Raw genomic sequence first — 15007 nt, 5'->3', positions numbered from 1 at the left:
TGTACCTTTTAATATCAGATGCCAAAGACCGCCTTTATGGCTTATCAGCCCAGGCATAAACTCTAGATTTTGCACTGCAAGGATTCGGGTCTCATTAGAGTTGTTTTGAGAAAGATGGACAGAGATAATTGATGCTGTTAACAGACAATCTGGGTTTTTCACATCGAAGAGCCATTTAGCAAAGACTACCAAGCAGATTTGACAGCTACGAGTTAAAGGGAACTGTCCTTCCCAGCAACATCAGAGAAACAAATCTGCAGCTCTATCATTCACGGAGAGTCTATTTAAGATTCAATATACAGCATAACTGGCAGTATCACCAATTCTTAAGTACTGATATTAGCTATATTGTGAGAAAAATATCTCCACTGAAGTCAATGGGTCAGACTCAGAGGCAGTGTGTAAGGATACGTAAGCTAGCCCTGCCTAGAATCTAACTCTCTTAAACACCCTTATCCATGCATAAGGGAGCCTAAATTTCTGTAACTTACACACCAAGGAGCAGCAGGAAGGTGTATGGAGAGTTTTCATTCCATAAGGGGGTGATTGCTGTTGCTTTTCTTGCTATGCTCCTCCCTTCTGGGAAAGTCACAGACACGCTGAGAACTGATGTGTAAGGAGGGCAGAAGCGGGGGGGGTGGGTCGAGGCAGGGAGACTAAAGGCATGTCTGTACAGCCCACGGACACATGCCTCCCAGCCCAAGTCGACACACTTGGGCTTGTGAGGCTCACGCTAGTGCTCTAAAAATGTCTGCGTAGACAGCGCTTTGAAGTTATGGCTCAGGTACTGAACCTGCCTGCCTTCCCTAGGCTTCAGAGCCTCAAAGCACTGTCTGCACAGTTATTTTTAGAGTGCTAATGTGAGCCCCTCTACTCCTAGTATGTTGACTGGGGCTGGGAGGCTCATTTCTATGGCTGTGTAGAGGGCTCTTGCCAGGTGGGGCATGCAAGCTGAGGTGCTGGGGGCAGGCCTAAATTACACTGGTTTATACTTTGGCCCATTATCTTTTCTTGTATAATTGTCCTTTCCCACCATAAAGGGAAATAATCTCAAACTCCCAAGGAAATGACTGGTGGGAGCAGAAGCTTAAAGCTGGGACATTAGCAGAAGCAGATTATCTGTGGGAGCAAACCATCTGGGCAGAATTTGAAATGTCAGAAAGCCAGAACACAGAGAATGTACAGTCTAGGGGCAAACCAGGAGCTTTCACTATGATAACAGGAGAAGTACATGTGTACCAGGAGAGATCAAGAATGTCTAATTTCAGCACTGAGTTTTGTGGGTTGTTAGTAGATGTGCACAGGGATCTTCCAGACATGGGATTGTTAGCTGTCTGTTACCATATACGTCTGTGGTCTCCTGGGCTTAGTGAGGGATAAGTGAAAGCAATGTCTCAGTAGGAATCATCAGTGTAGAAGTGAAGGGATGGTAACATGTAGCATATCTGGGGTAGTTTGTGTGGAGGAGGTTCAGTGTTTGAGTGCAGGTTGGGTGTAGGTAGCTCCTGTTCCCTATGCTTGACCTAAACCCAAATTTTGCGTTAGCAAATAGATGTTAGACTGGGTTCTACAGGGCTCGTGTGCTCTGTCCCCAGAGTGTTCCAGAGCAGGTGAGTGCTAGTATGTGTGCTCGCATCATGCTGGGGTATGGCACAAAGAGGGCAGAGTTAAGGTTGCATTGGGGGTTGGCGTGGACTTTAACTCTGTAGTTTCTGGTTTTCAGAGGTTTGAGTGTAGTTGAACTTGACATTCTGGAAGGGCACAAGATATCACTGGGCAACTTTAATGCTGCCTTAATGAAGGCTTTGGCTTGCTTTTTAAAAAAAAAAAAAAAAAAAAAAAACTCAGCACACCCATATTCCAGAGCCCAATGCACTCCCTCCAAACTCTACTGGAATCTCTACTCCTTCTCTTAAATAAACTGTCATTTGTTTCCCTACATGCGCTCACAAGGGCTGTGTGCGATACAGGAGCGGTGGTTTAAGGTAAAATTGGGGTACACTGCTCCTTTCGGAGCAAAGGATCTGGGATTTCTGAGAGTAGCCAGTGTCGGGGATTGGATATCACAGGGGAATGTTTCAAGGGAACTTGGGGACTGGGGTGCACCAGTTGTGAACCTGCTGGGCAAAGACAGGAGGGCTGGTGCAGCCCAGAGGAGAGTACTTGAGCAGCTGACAGGCTGGTGGTGTTAGGAAACTGACACCCAGCCCCTCTTTCCCCCCCCCCCCCCAGGACAGCCTCTCTCTCAAGACAGGGAATAACAAGGTGATTCAGCCCCTGGTACCCTGGAAAACCATCAAACCATGCATCAAGCAAGTCTGTGTGATGAGGTGACCAGCAGCTGAAGCCAGGGCTGGAGACAGGACTGTGCGCCCCTGCCCTGCAACTAGGGCTGGATGGCTGGAAGCAGCCCCTACCCTGCGGCTTGAGGGGGAGGGAGGGGCACTGGAGCTGGGCTGTGAGCCCCTGTCCTGGAGCTGCAGTGGGGACTGTGATGCAGACAGGCCATGTGCCCCAGCCCCACAGCAGGGGTTGCATTGGGGGGGGCCGTGTCCCTCCCTCGCTGTGTCCAGGGCCATGTGCCCCCCCCGCTGTAGTTGGGGCTTGGCAGGGGCTGCAGCCAGGGCCGCACATCCCTGTCCCACAGCTGCGGCCAGCTCCAGAGAGGGGGTTGTACAACCCCCTTGCTGTGCCCCAACCCCCTTGGCTTCTGCTGGGGGCTGCAATGGGGACTATGCTGCAGCCGGGGCTGTCCATCACAGTCCCGTGGCTTCCATTGGGAGCTGCAGCTGGGACCGCATGCCCCTGCCAGCGGTTGCAGCGGAGGCCATGTGTCCTCCGTGGCATCCCAGGGCTGCCGCCAGAGGTTGGCGGGTGTCTGCAGCCACGGCCATGCACCCCGTCCTACAGCTGCAGCCAACTCTGAAGCAGGGGTTGTGCACCCCCCGCTGCAGCCACTGGAACTGGGGCTGTGGGTCCTCCCCTCCCCCAGACTCCATTCCTCCCCCCTACTTAGCCCTGACCCAGGTTATTTTTTAGTAAAGTCACAGACAGGGCACAGGCGCCATGAATTTTTGTTTATTGTCCGTGACCTGTCTGTGACTTTTACTAAAAATAACTGACAAAATCTTAGCCTTATTTATAACTTACAAAGCAAAGAACGTTAGCTAGAGCTGTGGGCCCTGGAGAAGTTCCATCTCAGAAAGGAATGGGAAAGGTAATCTGCCTGCACTGCCCTGACATCCTTGGGTGTGGGGATGAGAAGGAGATGATAGACACAGAAGAACCATCGATCTTGTGCGAGGCCTGATCCTGTACAATTGCTCTGAGCACGCTTACAGGGGTCAGGCCCCAATGGTGAGACAGACAGATAAATGTCTAGTTTGAGAATCCTGTCTTGTGGCCTCTGGGGCTTCAACTTGAGCTAGGGCTCTGAGCAGCTCATTCACTGTGGGGTGATGTCAGTATTTAGGTGGCTTTGCACATGCTCACTGTAAGAAACATAGGTTCCTCCTATGCTCTTGAAAAGTATGCAGTATAGTAGTTGTGTTGGTCCCAGGATATTACAGAACTTGGTCCAGTAAAAGATATTACCTCACCCACCTTGGAAAGTAGACAGCTATGAAGGGTTATGATAGAAGAATATAAAATAATGAATGGTCTAGAGAAGGTAGATTGGGAACATCTGTTCTCCTTGCCTCATAACACAACAAGGGACATTCGATGAAATCGAAAGGTGGCAAGTTCAAAACTGATAAAAGGAAACTCTTCTACTCAACATGTAATTAGATGGGGGAACTCATTGACAAAGTATATTGCTGAGGGCAAGAATTTAGCAAAATTCAGAGACGTTGATATGAATAACAAGACTATCCAGAGTTCTTAATTTTTTTGTAAGACAATAAATCTCCTGCTTCAGGGCTTAAACCAATCTCTAGCTATTAGAAACTGGACAACACTTCAGCTGGAAGGGAAGAGCTGTGAGTTCAGACCACCCAGGATTGCTTAAAGAAGCCTCCCATGATCATCTGCAGGCAGAACCAGCAAGAGTTGGTCCTCCATCACCTGGAAGGGCTGGGAGCAGGAGGAGGCCAATCAGGGCATAGCAGGCCAGATAAAAAAGGCTGGCTGCTTCTGCTAGAGGCCAGTTCTGGGTAAAGATAAAATGAGAACCAAAGGGGAGGGGTGGGGGCTTGATGGAGAGCTGACCTGGCTGAGGGGGCTAGACCATGGAAGAGGCAGACCATTATGAAACCAGGGCAGGAGGGGGCGCTCTGGGGGTGAGAGCACCATAACATAAGGATTATATTCTGGATCCATTGGGGAGAACTACCGAGCTTTGTCGAGGAACTAAAACCAGGGGTAGGGTGTGGGGCAATTACTGCACACGTCTGGGCAGTGCACTCGTCCAGAGAAGTATCACCCCTGGGCAGAACTGCACAGACTGGTTTGGAATGGGTTCCAGAGGCCCACGAGACAAAGAATGGGCTTTTGATATAATGGGCCAGCCTGAACTGTGTGACCTTAATTTTGATGCAAAAACTGACATGAAACTGTAACCAAGAAAGCAAACCCTGTTGGAAGGAATGGAACCTACCACAGTCTTCCTGTGGAAGACAAGAGACCCCTCTGGTAAGCTGGCACACGTGTGGACAGTGCATTATTTTAGGATATATGTTTTCTCTGTAATGGTTTTGTCCTAAATAAACGAACTGTGCTCTGGGAAAGCTGGCTGGTCACTGGTAACCCTGTCGTAGACCCTGGGAGAGAGCAGAACAGCTTGTGCAGGACTAAAGACAGGTCTGCTGGGATAAGCATCGCAAACTGAAAACCTAAATCCTCAGTCTGGAAGAAGGGTGAGGGTCTTCCCACCCACAGAGGTGACAGCAGGAGGCCTGAGACCTGAGCAGGCCACAGAGGCAGTAGAGGTGCAGTTAATCCCAGAACTGGAACATTAGCCACTGTCAGAGCGAGAAGCCTGGACTAGATGAACAGCAGGTCTCATCCAGTCCAGCAATTTCTAGGTTACTAGGGGTCATAGAAACATTGCATTTTTTACACTCTTATGAAAGGTGAGAATTTCCTTGTTTCTTTGGCTACTTTACTTTTTTTTTTTTTTTATTTTAGAGTGAATAAATGTGAAAGATATTCAGATAAGACAATTAAGAGGGTTTGTTTCTTGGCAAATTTAAGGACTTAGCCTATGTAAGTGCTAGATAAACAGGGTTCATCAGAAAAGCTTAAATCTGAGAAACCAACTACTAGCACCTGAAGAAATCAGGACACCAAGCCCCAGAGAAACCAGATTCCGCTTCAATGAACCCATTGCTAGGAAAAGAGAGGAAAACAGTAATCTCTCTATTATTTATCAGCCAATTAAATAGTAGGAATGAGCATTTTTTTGCATAATTAATTATGCTTCTGCCTGCCATCAACCAGGCCAGCAGTCCCCCTACAGATGTGTCTCTGGCAGAGGTAGCAGGTCACCTGCAAAACTTTCCCTGCCAGCTTGCTGAAGTGCTGCCAGACAGCAGAATGGGCCCTGTCCTGCTGCATCCTCTGCCACTCTCCCTCCCCCTTCTCTCACAGACATCACCCCTTCCATCTCCTCCTCTCCAGGTAAGATAGCTGACACTCCATTTTGGATTCCTGTCCAATCTGGAAATCGAAACATTTCCCTTTTCAAGGATTGAAAGTGAGGGGATGGGAGGAGACAATCACAAAAAAATGTTTAGATAAATCCAAACCAAAACCATCAATTTTATTTCCTGTGAGGAATGTGAGAATTTTGTTTGTATGCCTCAGTTTCTCTCTGTTTTGCATTGCTATGCTCTGAGGGTAAAGAAAAGGGAGGAGGTGTTTGATTCACTAGCAGTCTGGGTGGAGACCAGAGTCAAACAAACTGGACAAAGTTTACACACACGTGAATGGAGGATCCAGAAGAGAGAATGGAAACCCCAGTGGCTGGGCCATTCACATCTAGTGACTTACAGCCCAGAGGAAAGAGGTTCCCCCCACCTCTCTACTGGGAAACAGTGCAAAGACCCAGAGCTGGAGAACAAAGGGGAAAGGAGTGAGGTGGCTGTGCTGAGAGCTGAGATACAGGGGCTGTCACCTGGAACTGACAGACAGCGAGACAATATGGAGTCTACAGCAGCTTTGTTGGGTGGAGCCCTGGGGTTGGCCAGTCTGAATTCTGTCTTAACCTTTGTTTCTTGATGCTAAAACTTGCTGATGCTGAACACCAGCTGAATACTAATCCCTACTCTGTTTTCAAAAGGCTGCTTGGTGCCACTGCAAATACCTACTGAGCTGCACTGATCCCTGAAGAGGGTCAAAGTCTTTCACCTGGAGTGAATCTCAGGCCCCTACGCTAGAAAATTAGGTTGGTTTAACGAGATTGGTCAGGGGTGTGAAAAATCCACACCTCTGAGCAGCACTGTTAAGCCGACCTAAATCCCCTTGTAAACAGTGTCATGTAAACCTACCTACTGCCTCTCGGGGAGGTGAGTTTCCTATGCTAATAGGAGAATCCTGTAGAGATTAGCTGCTGTAGCACGTAGATATACCCTCAGCTAGACTCGCTGAGCAGAGCTCGAGGTGTGGAGCAGGAGCCCAGAGGCTCAGTCTCAGAGGCGGTGAGGCTGTGCAGCCTAACCTGAAGGAAGAGTGAGATTACTTGGGGGTCTGGCACACTGAAGGGTTCCTCCAAGGGATTGTTTAAAAAATGGGATGTAGCACTGATCCTATGGATCCATGACAACCCCACCTGTAGGCTCAGGTAGCAGAAGAATATCAGCTTCTGATATGTCATGCTGCCTGGACATATGTGATTCAATCAGTCTCATGGCCACCTAAGACATCTTGTCTTCAGGGCCAAATATTACATTAATCTCTATCATTGTGCAGAAGGGCCATCACAGCAAGTCCAGCAGGGTTCTCTGCCTTTGTTTACATTTACATTGATAAAGTGACTTCAAATTAAAGGGTCTGAGCTGTAAAGTTCAAATCTGGAACCAGACCCCCCCATAAATCCTGAGTATCCACATCTGGGGTTTGGTTCAGGCCCATCCCTAATACAAACATTTCCAAAAGTCTGATTACACTGCTGGGAAACAGACATGCAAAGCCAGTGGCTCGAGAATACAGCTCAAAGCCCAGTCAGCACTGACTGCAAATAATTCCTGACCAAACACTTCATATACAATCACAATGTCCAGGCCTAATTTCATCTTGGTTCCCCCAAATTCCCCTACAGTTACAAACAGATCGAAACATCATGTTCCCTTCCTCTCCTGAAATGCTGTGCACTGTAAAACAGCAGCAGTGTTTCACCCCAGAGATGGCTGCATTTTGATGGTTGGAGAAAGTGATTCCTGTATAGATACAGGTTGCAAAGTACTTTAGGATTCTTATTATAATTGCATATAGTGGTCTGTTTTCCAGTATCTCCAACCCCAGTTGTTCAAAAATCATTTAACATTTTTATTAGCGACCTGGAAGAAGGGGACTAGACTAGAAGACCTCTCGAGGTCCCTTCCAGTCTTACTATTCTCTGTTCTATGAAAATATAAAATCATCACTGATCAAGTTTGCAGATGACCCAAAGATTGGGGCAGTGGTAAATAATGAGGATGACAGGTCACTGATACAGAGCGATCTAGATCACTTAGTAAACTGGGCACAAGAAAACAATATGCATTTTAATATGGCTAAATGCAAATGTATACATCTGGGAACAAAGAACGTAGGCCTTTCTTACAGGCTGGGGGACTCTAACCTGGGAAGCAGTGACTCTGACAAAGATTTGGGAGTCATGGGGGATAATCAGCTGAACATGAGCTCCCAGTGTGATGCTGTGGCCAAAAGAGCTAAAGTGATCCGGGGATGTAGAAACAGAGGAATCTTGAGTAAGAGTAGAGAGGTTATTTTACCTCTGTATTTGACACTGGTGCAACCACTGCTGGAATACTGTGTCCAGTTCTGGTGCCCACAAGTCAAGAAGGATAATGATAAATTGGAGAGGGTTCAGAGAAGAACCATGAGAACGATTAAAGCAGTGGTCCCCAATCTTTTTCGTCTGGCAGGTGCCAGACGACAAGCCGTGGTGGACGAGCATCCCCCGAAATGTGGCAACATCAATAGGCGTTGCCGTCGAAATGCCACCGAAGAGCAGCGTCATCCAGAGGCGTTGCCACCGAAAATCGGCGGCATTTTGGCGACAACACCTCTGGATGATGATGCTCGTCGGCGGCATTTCAGCAGATGCTCGTCCGCCCACCAGTACGCAGGTGCATTTAGATGCCCCAGTAGGTGCCATGGCTCCCGCGGGCACCGCGTTGGGGACCCCTGGATTAAAGGATTAGAAAACCTGTCTCATAGTGATAGACCAAGGAGTTCAATCTATTACTCTTAACAAACATGTTAAGGGGTGACTTGATTACAGTCTATAAGTATCTACATGGGGAACAAATATTTAATTATGGGCTTTCCAGTCTAGCAGAGAAAGGTGTACCATGAACCAATGGTTGGAAGTTGAAGCTAAACAAATTCAGACTGGAAATAAATTGCACATTTTTAATGGTGAGAATAATTAATCATTGGAACTATTTACCAAGGTCGTGATAGATTCTCCATCACTGACAATTTTTAAATCAAGATTGAATGTTTTTCTAAAAAATCTGATCTAGGAATTATTGTGCGGAAGTTTATGGCCTGTGTGACACAGGAGGTCAGACTAGATAAGCACAGTGGTCCCTTATGGCCTTAGAATCTATAAATCTATGACTCGGGCCAAAAATCATGAATTTGCCTTTTGGTTTTTGAGCCTTCAGGGGTCACATTTTCAAGCTATTCTCTACAACCAGGAGCAAACTGACTTTTTTCCCTAAATGAAAGGTGAAATTCCTCCCTAAGTTACGTGACTCCAGTGGGTGGGGCTTTATAGAAACACCAAATGAAAAGAGGTTTGCCATAAAAGTCGTGAGAGTTGGCAACACTGGTTTGAAAGTACACCAATATATTGTGGCATCACTGTATTGCACAACATAACTAATAGATCCTTTCGCCAAACCATAGCTACATTGTTCTTCTGACAAGTGACACATTGGGGCTGAGTCTCTATTGACCTGCACAGTGTATAGTCATTTACGCCATTGCCAAATGGGTGTAAAACGCTACCAGATCAGAATAGCAGCATTTTATACCCAGTCTGGACTACTGAAAATGGCACAAGTGTGGGGCAAGACACATTCGGGCCCCCTGGTACTTTTTGCTTTACATGTTTGGGTTCTCATGTTCCCTCCCCTCTGCGTACCAAGTGTCAGTTAAAGATCATACCTGAGTCCTCTGCAGGTACTGATGCTTGCCGCTGAATCACTGTGTCCGTGAACATGCCCGTGATAAAAGCAGTGATCCTGTAGCAAAGAAAGCAGAAATCAAAAGCCAATCAGCACCATAATGGGGACACTTAGGGAAGAAGAGAAGTCACTAACAAGATACAGATCCTGGAAAGCAGAGATCTGTTACAGAGCTTCTTCCAAGCAAAAACAAGCCTTTTCCATCTCATTCATTACCCATGCACAATTTTCAGATCTTTCAAGAAACCCAAGTGCTCCCAACTGCCACCTGAAGAGCACAAGAGTGCGGGGAGGTAATATCTTTTATTGGACCAATTTCTGTTGGTGAGAGAGACAAGCTTTTGAGCTACACAAAGCTCTTCAGGTGACCTCAGGTAAGCCTGAAAGCTTGTCTCTCTGACCAACAGAAGCTGGTCCAATAAAAGATATTACCTCACCCACCCTGTCTAAAAACCTGGGACCAAGACAGCTACAACAACACTGCACACCTGAACAGCAGGCAGTCCCACACCATACATGAGCAATATGCTACAGTGACATGGATAGCCTTACATTCATGGGCAAATTGGAGGCTTGACTGGATGAGCACAATAAACAACTCAGCACTGCCCCTGACTGCCTGGTGCCTGAGCACAGAAAATGTAATCAGCACTAATACACACACACGGAAGACCTAGCATTTCAGAATTCTGAACATAATATAATGACAGATCTTCACAATCCCCGGAAAAGCAAGCCAGGGCTGTCCCCATTTTACCAATGGGGAAAATGAGACACAAACTGAGGAAGTAACCTGACCAAAGTCACAGAGTGGGATTAGAAATCAGATGCTCTGAATGCTCTGAACTCCCAGCTGTAAGAGCTGGCTGACAGGAGGGGAAAAGACTATAAAGGGGCAGGAGTGTTGTCCCCCAGTGTAGGCCCAGGAAGAAAAAGCATCCAGGCACAGTGTGGGCATTATCCCCACAGAAGGCAGGGGGAGAGTTGGGAGGCGGGGTAGGGAATCCAGGAACAGAGCAGGCTGGGGCGTGGTACAGGACGCACAGGAGTGTCCAAGGAACCTCGTAGGTGGTGTCCCCCAGAGTAGGCCAGGCCAGGCCAACGCGGGGAGGGAGCATGGGAGCATCCAAGAAACAGTGCAGGTGGTGTCCCCCACAGCAGGTAGAGGTGGGGGAGGGGCGCAGGAGCTTCCCCTACAGAACTACAGAGGTTCCTCTCTACCTGCTGCTCCACAGGGCAGGTTTGCAGCTACAGCAGGCATGTGGGGCAGGATGGTAAGGCATGGGGTGGGAGGACCCCTGGCCTCGCCACTCCGGGCATTTGCAGAGCTGCTGAAGGAAGGAAGGGAATTCATTCAAATTAGCTGTTCCCCAGTAGCTGCTAGGGAGAGGCAGTGCAGCCTAGAATGGGAGTGTCTGCCGTGCACCGCAAAATGTGGCTGAAGTCTGAAGGGCCTACAGGGGCCATGCTACATTCCAGTTGCCCTGGTCATGGGGAGCTGTGAGTCAGATCCGCCGGCCGAGGACTAGACCTCCCTACAATTTCATTTGCTGGGGCTAAATCACTGATGGCACTTCCCAGTGAAGGGCTGGGGTTCCGACCCATCATGCAGAGTCCAGGTGGCCTGCTGAGCTGTGTGCCAGGGTTTGCCCAATAATACAGTTAGAGTTTACAGACCACTTTGGAAACATTATCTAAAACCATTAGCCTAGAACACCAGCAGGGCAGGGAAGAATAATTAGCCGACACCAGTCCAACCTCATGCTCCTGAGGGCTGCTCTGACCGCTCACCACTGAAAGCAAGTTCGCCGCTAATCTCAGTGGCACCATTTCTATAATGGGAAGCCAACTCATGTACTGAAAAGGAAGCATGGCCTAGCGGTGAGAGGTTACGGTGGGGTGACAGAAGAACTGGGTTCTGCTCCTGGCTCTGTCAATGAGTGGTACTTGTGCGATTGTGTGCTCTCTGAGCCTTTGTTTCTTTAGCTATGACATGGGGTTGACAATATTATTGCTCTCGCTCTCAGAGAATGTGAGGCATTCCTTGGTGCTTTGAGATCTTTGCCAGAGAAGGGCAAAGTAATGTTATGGTCTAACTCAGCCAGAAGCTACTGGACTCAATACAGGAGTCCCTGGGTGAGGTTCTCTGACCTGTGTTATATGATCCAGTCTGACCTGTAAGTGTCCCTTCCAGCCTTAAGGTCTATGGCTTCTATGAAAGAGCCAATGCCAAATGGCCTGCTCGTGGAGAGGAAGGTGGGTGAATCAGCACCTGGCAACCTTCAGCCCTTCTCCTACAGACAACATCAGCATCTGCAGCCTTCAGCAAGGACTCGTTGTGGACTTGCCCTCCCATGCGTGCAGTGCTGTACAGAACGCATAGGGCAGGCAGGCACACGGGAGGCAGTAGGGTGACTGCCAACTAGATTGATCTTACATACCCACGGGTGTATGAAGGAGAAGGTGAGTGCCCATTTCCCAAACATGTCATGGATCATATGAGCAGCTCACTCCATCTCTGCTCAGAGCCCCAGCCTGTCATCGAGCAGTAAAGAGGAAAGGATCTGAGCCTCCTCAGCTCCATACCTGACCAATAGCATCTCAGGCACCCACAGCATAGCACCAAGCACCCAGGAAATGTGAAGCATCAAACAATATGTCTTGGTTTGCTGTGAAAAGGACTGGGGGAGACACCACAGTTCTAGTGAATTTGTCTTGAGAGTCCAAAGCCTCAGCGCAATCCCCCAGCCCCAGTACGTCTCCTCTAAGAAACATGCACCAGATCATACAGCACGGCACTTGGAATCATACCTGAGTGTCTGGCCTCTCAGTGACCTCGGTGCCATTTTCTGAGTAATAGGTTTCAGTGTAGTGCTCCCCAATCAGTCCCCTGAAAAACAAAGAGACAGACAGTAGCAGTGAGGACTCACAACGCCACCCGCAGTTCCGAGGGACAGAGAACCACATGGTGCAGGAGGAACCAGCATTACCCTGTACCCCTCTGGCCAAATCCTGCTTGTCTGACTCACACCAGTGGGTGCCACTGAAGTCAGCAGTACTGACACTGCTCTCAGTGCCAATACGCCATTGAAGAAAGCAAGCTGGAACTGGCACCGCATCACTGCTTGAACTCCCACCAGAAAATCCCATCAATGGTTTCTCATCTTCGCACTTCTGATGCATACTATATAGAGGGAGGGGGAGGCAGGGTCCTGAACAGCCTCCATAGAAGAAGCTGTTGGTGCTTCTGTTGTGGGTAGGGAGATCAGATCGCAAAAATAAAATATTGGGACACATGGGGGGGGGCAGGGCAGCCACAGGGCTCACAGCCCCCACCGGAGCCATGGGGGAAGGAGGCGCACAGTCTTAGGAAGCAGCGGGTCGGGGGGCGCATGGCCCCGGCTCCGGCCCCCGCTACAAGCCGTGTGTCGGTCGGGGGCACACAGCCCTGGCTCCAGCCCCCCTGCAAGGGGGGGTTCTCAGGGCTGGGGCAGGGAGCTGGGGCGTGGGAGGAGGTTTGGGATGCTGACTCTGGGAGGGAGTTTGGGTGCGGGATGGGGTGCAGGCTCCGGGCGTGGTTTACCTCAGGCGGCTCCCTGGAAGTGGCGACAATTCCCTCTGGGTCCTAGGCGGAGGCACAGCCAGGCGGCTGTGCGAGCTGCCTTGCCCGCAGGCATCACCCCCGCAGCTCCCATTGGCTGCAGTTCCCGGGCAATAGGAGCCGCGGAGCAGGTGCTTATGGCAGGGGCAGCACACAGAGCCCCCCTGGCCCTCCCTGTGCCTAGAACCCAGAGGGAACTATTGCCACTTCCAGGGAGCTGTGCAGAGCCAGGTAGGAAGCCTGCCAGCCCTGCACAAACCGGACGTTGGCAACTTTTCAATATTGGGACAAATGGCATCCTGACCGATGTATGATCGGGATGCAGGACAAAGAGTTAAATATTAGGACATCTGGTCGCCCTAGATGGGGTCATGGAACAGTAGCTGCCATTGATGTTCTGTCTGCTGAATGGTTTGTAAGCAGAAGCCTGACTCTCTGCCCTGCAGCCAGCGCTTGGGGAGGGTTCACTGTCACCCAGAACATCACCATAATTTACTGCACAACAGGCTGCAAGAAGACAAAGTCCTTCAAATGGAGTAAGAGGGACAGGGCCAGCAGGTGGGCAGGGACTGGTTTCTCCTGCCTAAATGCTGGAGGGGCAGCCAGATGGGGACAGATCCATGGATCACAAAATTTTGTTCCCCTGCCATCAGTCTGCTAACTTATACATGCAGTTCCCTTGTAATGCGCTCCACAGTGTACAGTAACAGCAGCGGGAGACTGACCCTTTCCTCCTTAAGAATGGGGGTCAAGCGGTAAATGGGTCCAGCAGCTGAGAGCGTCCATAGTATCCCAGTGGAGGCAGCAGTGCAACTGCCAATCACATCTCATACAGAGCTCAAAGCAATTTGAGTAATAGTATCTCCTCCTAAGCTCGATGGGCTGAGGAGATGGTATTTGATGCTAAATAAGCCCTGATCTACATTACGAGTTTAGGTCGACTTTAGCAGGGTTAAATCGAATTAAGCCTGGACACGTCCACACGACAAAGCCCTTTCTTTCGACTTAAAGGGCCCTTTAAACCGGTTTCTTTACTCCACCTCCAATGAGGGGATTAGCGCTAAAATCGGCCTTTGAGGGTTGGATTTGGGGTAGTGTGGACAGAATTCGTTATTATTGGCCTCTGGGAGCTATCCCACAGTGCTTCATTGTGACCGCTCTGGACAGCACTCTCAACTCAGATGCACTGACCAGGTAGACAGGAAAAGCCCCACGAACTTTTGAATTTCATTTCCTGTTTGCCCAGCGTGGAGAGCACAGGTGACCACAGAGGGAGGGGGAAGCAAATGAATACAGAACAAATCTGGTCCATCTATTTTTTACATCTTAAGCTGGCAGCAGACGGTGCAGCATGACTGATAGCTCTCGGCATCTTCTGGGTGCTTGGCAGAAGATACTGTACTACGACTGCTAGCCATCATCGTCAAGACGGTTCAATAGGACTGCCGGCAGGACTGAGTCTCCAGGAGACAAAGCATGTCTGCCCAGGTGCCTATGATTGAACTGGAGTACGACGACGACGGATACCAGTCGTAATACACCTTCTACTGCCAAAAGGCCAGGGGCTGCTGCTGTGTAGCAATGCAGCCCCACGTCTGCCAGCACCCAGATAGCCGATGAAGGCTACCAGTCATACTGCACCGTCTACTGCCAAAAGGCAAGGGGCTGCTGCTGTGTAGCAATGCAGCCCCATGTCTGCCAGCACCCAGATAGCCGATGAAGGCTACCAGTCATACTGCACCGTCTACTGCCAAAAGGCAAGGGGCTGCTGCTGTGTAGCAATGCAGCCCCACATCTGCCGGCACCCACATGACATATGGTGACGGTGAGCTGAGCTGAGCGGGCTCCAGGCTTGGCATGGTATATTGTCTGCACAGGTAACCCAGGTAAAAAGGCGCAAATCGATTGTCTGCCGTTGCTCTGACGGAGGGGGAGGGGCTTGACGGCATGTACCCAGAACCCCCCGCGACACTGTTTTGCATCATCAGGCATTGGGATCTCAACCCAGAATTCCAATGGGTGGCGGAGACTGCGGGAACTGTGGGAT

The 15007-nt window shown here is 49.4% G+C and overlaps 1 protein-coding gene across 3 annotated transcripts in view; it reads right to left on the bottom strand.

The window, feature by feature from the left end:
• ADAM8 (ADAM metallopeptidase domain 8) overlaps nucleotides 1-15007 on the bottom strand; it is an 84016-nt gene that overhangs the window by 54259 nt on the left and 14750 nt on the right. For all 3 annotated transcript variants that reach the window (XM_034777324.1, XM_034777325.1, XM_034777326.1), the window contains exons 4-5: nucleotides 12171-12249; nucleotides 9340-9416 (exon numbers count right to left, since the gene is read on the bottom strand). In XM_034777324.1, the coding sequence (XP_034633215.1) occupies nucleotides 9340-9416; nucleotides 12171-12249 (156 nt within the window). The remainder of the gene's footprint in view (nucleotides 1-9339; nucleotides 9417-12170; nucleotides 12250-15007) is intronic.

The sequence above is a fragment of the Trachemys scripta genome, chromosome 7 (assembly GCF_013100865.1).
Source record: "Trachemys scripta elegans isolate TJP31775 chromosome 7, CAS_Tse_1.0, whole genome shotgun sequence".
Classification (NCBI taxonomy): Eukaryota; Metazoa; Chordata; order Testudines; family Emydidae; genus Trachemys; species Trachemys scripta.
Note: the sequence above shows the minus strand (reverse complement) of the source record. Positions and strands in the feature narration are given on the sequence as shown.